Below are 4,972 nucleotides of genomic sequence, written 5' to 3' on the forward strand. Positions count from 1 at the left end.
CCATGTGAAGGAAGAACCAAAGCTATATCAATAGTGTGCCCTGATAACCCCAGGCCCAAGAGACTGCAGCGCAACCTAGATATTCCCAAGCCAGCTCGTAACTAGCTACCTTGGGTACCAGCAGCAGGTTTGCCATGGCAGCACAGGGCTCAGCACTGGCTAAATTTAACCTGCTTCTCTAGTGGGTTTTGCTATGTGCAAAGAGTTCTGCACTGAGGCTACATTGCTGCTGGATAGCTAGTTTAAAGCTAGTGGGGAAATACACACTAGGGCACAATTCTCAAGCAGGGTATTGTGGCACCATGGAGTGCCTTGAGATCCTTTCAAGGGCGTTATGTGATATTAGCACTGTTAGGCAGACAAACATGATTCACAAGATAAACCCAGAGACTTCAAATAGGAATCCATAATGTTATAAGCAGTTGGACCTGTTGTGACCTGACTTCTTTGCAACAGAAGAATTGCTCTATTATTTTTCTGTATTGAAAAAACAAGTGAAAAGTAAGAACTGGCATTTTCAGAGGGGTGCCTCAAACCTAAAAAAGTTGAGAACCACTGATGTACACTATACAACATTGCGCTGTTTTGACTACAGTGCAGGCATAAACTTAATGGAAGTTGAGGAATTTCAGCACCTATTTGGATCATGCTGACAGTGTGGACCTAGTAAAAATCCAGACGGATGTTACATTTTAGAGAGAATCCTGCAATTCAGGGGCAAAGTTGGCTCCTGCGTTTGCAGTGGTCCGAGAATAAGACACGTTAAACCCCAAGACTCTGGTCCTTCTGTAAGGCTGGGGGGACCCAGACTACTTTATAAAAGGGGAATGGGCCCAGAGTTTAGCATCTCAGATCACTTTGCTACCTTTGATGAAACCTAGTGCACTGTTGTGCAAAGAACAAACACAGCTGTACTGCATTTCCTGACTACACCAGGTGCAAAGATCAAACACATCAGCCTGGCAAGACTTGCATAGGTTTCCAGTGCCATACCATCCCTGTGGGCTAAAATGGTTAGCACAAGTCCTGCAGTGGTTCTTCCAGAGGAACTAAGAAGCAAGCACCTCCCCGCCCCACTCCTTGCCTGGTCTGAAACTGCAAAGGAGCCAAACTTGCATGTGTACATGTAAGAAATGGGCAGTCTCCCATTAGCAACCAGCATGGTCATCTCATTGGTCACCTGAGGTCAGCTTGGAGTCAGTCTGGAAGGAAAACTCTGATCACAGAGTGGATGGGACAGTACCCAACTAGACTGGAAGAACAAGTCTTCAAGAAGCTATGAAGCTATGAAGTGCACCAGTCTGGTTTAGAACGAAGAGACTGACCAAATAAACAAGCTTGGGGGAAAAATCCAATAGAACCTGCAATTCCTCTGACCAGAAACAGTTGAGAACAGCTGGCAATGATGTCTACCTTCATCCTGCTGACCTAGTTACTTGAGCTCTCTGCCCTGGCCTTCCTGCTCTGGGGAGGAAGCTGGAGACACTGATTAATGAAGGAAGAACAAGCCCCAATCCAGTTTTCCTCCCCATTGCACCTAGTGCCTTTGCATAGTGTATGTCACTCCTGTTGCACAAAGCTAGGCACGTCAGACCCCTAGGTCGAGACAATAGGTGGCCTGGCATTTAGGGTGCTAGCCTGTGACTCCAGCAAGCTGGTTTCAGTTGTTTTCTTCTTTTATTTTTTTAAATTTTGTGTGTCAGGCTAAATCAGACAAATCCGTTCCAAATTCTATCGACTGAACAGAGCTCAATCATTCAAGTCTATGTGGCGCTACCACCGACAACTATCCTCCCTCTCAGACTCTTCAGCCGGGGGCTTCAGATTCTCCCACATCCTACATGCAAGCCCCAAGCCTTGACATTCAGATGTCCCCAAGTCTCACTTGCCCCTAGCCAAAAGACAATAGGAGCAAGCTAGAGGGAAAGCCCAGGAGCAATCCCCCAGTAGACTCCTGAAGAGGGGGCCTGCCTGCCGTGCAATGGACAGGTCTGCCAAAGACTCCTTGTGTGACCTTGCACCAGTCACTTAGCGCCAGATTTCTAATCTGTTAAAGCACCCAAAGATGCAGATAACCACCTACCATGTTTTCAAAAACTGGACTTAAGCAGAATTCCAACTGATTTCATAGTTCCCATCTCTCTGCATGTTTAGGTGACTAATTCATCTATCTTTGAAAATCTGGCCTTTAATCTCTGTATCTCAGTTCCCCTCTATAAAATGGGTGATAAGCCCACTCAGCCTTCTAAGGGTGTGGGATGCTAAATTTGGTAGATGCAGAGATGCTAGAGCTCTATGTTAATGGAAGCAGAAGGACCTAGGATTGCTCAGTACAATGGCCCATATCATGCATAGACCTGTGCTGCTGTTCTTGTTTTACTGATAAGGCCCAGGGAGTGGAGGTGACATTCTCAAAGTCAGAGGGAGTAGCATGCAACTGTATATAGCAGCCTGTCCTGACTTCCAAACCCATGCCTTATTCACCAGACTACCTGCCCCTCAAGTGGCAGAGGAAGTCCTAGCTGCTTCCCACTGCCACCTCGGCTCCTCCTGGCAGATGGATCCCTTCCAAGCTGCAACTCCTGGGTTTACACGGAGTAGAGACAGGAATGGATCTGGGCATTTTTTAGCAAAGTCAAAGTCAGGGTCAAGCACCCAGAATGTGCAGAGCGTCTTTGCGGATGGCCTGACCTCTCCCACAGACCAGGCTAAAATCAATAATGCATCAGGCAGGGGGAAGAGTCCTTGGATTTTTTGTAGTGCGTTTGTTAAAGGCCAAAGACATGTGTAACATCTGTGTTTAAAGTGAGACCTTGGCTCCCACCCAGCCTTGCTTCCTTCCCTATATAATCTTGTCTTGTCCTAAGCTTAGCAAGGGGGATCAGTATGGAAGAAATAAACAGGAGCCCCTGCACTTTCTCTGATCTGTAGACTGAGCCAAACCCTGTGTGTGTGATGTTTGTATGTCCATAGAAAAAGGCCAAAATGCTGAGTGAAAGCAGGATTCCTTATGAGATCCCCTGCTCCAGTTTGCAGTCCCTGGGTGCTGGTAGCTAAACAGGTTCCAGACTACAAGACCTTATGGCCCCACCCATGTGGCCATAAGGCTGGATCTGTGAGACAAGAGCTTACCCTCAAGCATGGGATATCATCAGACTGAAGAAAGGGTGCAGTTTAGTGGTCAGAGAAAAGCATGGTTAATTGAAACTTCTGGGTTCTATTTCTGCTGCTGTTCTGCATGCAGCCTTGGCTCTGTGCCACATGCTTCCCTGCTGCACAATCAGGAGCCTGACGCTTACCTGTCTTGCGAGGTTTAATGCTTGCCAAAGGCTTTGGGCCCCTCAGAAGCAAGGTGTTATAAATGTGCAAATGTATGGAGAAGAATATGCTGGACCGGGTGGAAATCCATACCCAAACATGCTGAGCATGGTAAAAACACACACCATATACGTTTTCTTTAGTATAATTCCAAGCCAGATGCCCAGCTGGGGTAAGTCCATTGAGGCCAAGCAAGCCCGGTGATCTACCCAGCTGCAGACCTGACCAACAGCCTTTCTTTCCGGCTGTCTCTGCTAAGGATATCCTGTGACCTTCCCTCCTTGCTCTAATGCAGGACAGTGGGGTTACAAGCACAGACCATTCGCCTCCAACATCTGTGCAAGCAGCTCCTTCAAATGCTCCAGGAAACTAAACACACGGGGGCCACTAACACTTTTTCCGGAGCCAGTCCCTAATCCTGCCTTTTGCAAGGTGACTAGGATGTGGAGCATGGTGTCAGCAGAGCATCTGTGGCCCAGCTGAGCAGGGTGGGGGTGGGGATCGGGTTTCACGCTGCCTTTCATTTGGGTCCGGGGCTGTGCATCTGACAAACCCTCTAAGGCTATGATTTACGTCCTCTCCTGAACTGGGGGACGCAGGCAGCGTGCAGTTTCTCAGCCAAGATGGGGACGTGGAAATCTTTCCAGGGCTGCAAGGAAACGGGATATTCTAAGCGTAGCCTCAAAACGCAAGCCAGCGAAGGAGCCACCCGCCCCTCCCCCAGCCACACGGAGCCCAGCCAAGGCTCCAGTCCTTTGGTATTTCATTCTTTATGAAATATGTGTGTGACCAGCGCGTGCGCTTGGGAGCAGAGGTTTAGCTGGTCTGTCAGGGCTGGGCAATGAGCGCTGGGCATTGCCTGCCTCCCCCTGAGCTGCTTTTCAAATTCGCCTTGCTCCCGAGCTGCACACTCCAGTGCCCTGCTCCTCCAGCTTGGCCCAAGGCCCTCAGACCTAATCTGTACCCCCAACCTCCGTAGGCCAGCCTGGGGCTCCCCTTCCACAGGTAGGCCAACGTGCTCCCGTCCTGATCCGCAGCCTCCTCTGCTTTTCCACTCCTGGCCCCCAAACAAAGAGCTCTGCCGGTCGGTGCCTTTCGCCCATTGTGCCCCGGGCTCGGCCCATCCCCTCCACTCTGACCCTGCTTTCCTAACCAGAGCCGCGGCAGCCTACGCAGAGGGCCGTGTCACAGATGGAGGCTGGCAGCGCAGCCCCCGCCCCCGGTTCCCACAGAGCAGCGCCAGCCCATGCCCGCGTCCCCTGCGGAGCGCAGCCACCTCTCCCTCCCGCCTGGAGGCTTTGCCCAGGGCTACCACATCCCGGTGCGGGGGAGACTACAGCGGGCAAGCAGCCTGCGGTGCGCGGGGGAGCGGGTGACACCCATGCCGGGCAGCGGGGGCTCACTGCCCCCTTCCCCTACAGCACCTGCGCCAGGATGCCCCGGGCGGGGGGACAGAGGCACTCACCCAGCATCTGGCTGAAGAGCAGCTGCTCCAGGTCGCCCAGCACGGTCACCACGAGCTCGGGGTCCACCTTGAGGTAGGGCTTCTCGTCGGGCGCCTTCCCCGCCGCGGGCGCCGCCTTGCCCTGGGCGCGCGCCTTGCTGGACAGGATCTCGTCGTCCGACTTGCTGTCGTCGGCGCCGCCGGCCTCGG

The 4,972-nt window shown here is 51.7% G+C and overlaps 1 protein-coding gene across 4 annotated transcripts in view; it reads right to left on the reverse strand.

Moving 5' to 3' along the window:
- NAV1 (neuron navigator 1) overlaps positions 1-4,972 on the reverse strand; it is a 243,154-nt gene that overhangs the window by 152,652 nt on the left and 85,530 nt on the right. Inside the window, exon 1 of one of the 4 annotated variants that reach the window (XM_025211158.1) lies at positions 4,784-4,961. The exons of the other annotated variants lie outside the window; for them this stretch is intronic. Within the exon in view, the coding sequence (XP_025066943.1) occupies positions 4,784-4,790 (7 nt within the window). The 5' untranslated portion in view covers positions 4,791-4,961. Of the gene's footprint in view, positions 1-4,783; positions 4,962-4,972 lie in introns of those variants that run through there. 4 annotated transcript variants of the gene reach the window in all.

This window comes from Alligator sinensis, unplaced genomic scaffold (genome assembly GCF_000455745.1).
Source record: "Alligator sinensis unplaced genomic scaffold, ASM45574v1 scaffold766_1, whole genome shotgun sequence".
NCBI classification, from domain to species: domain Eukaryota; kingdom Metazoa; phylum Chordata; order Crocodylia; family Alligatoridae; genus Alligator; species Alligator sinensis.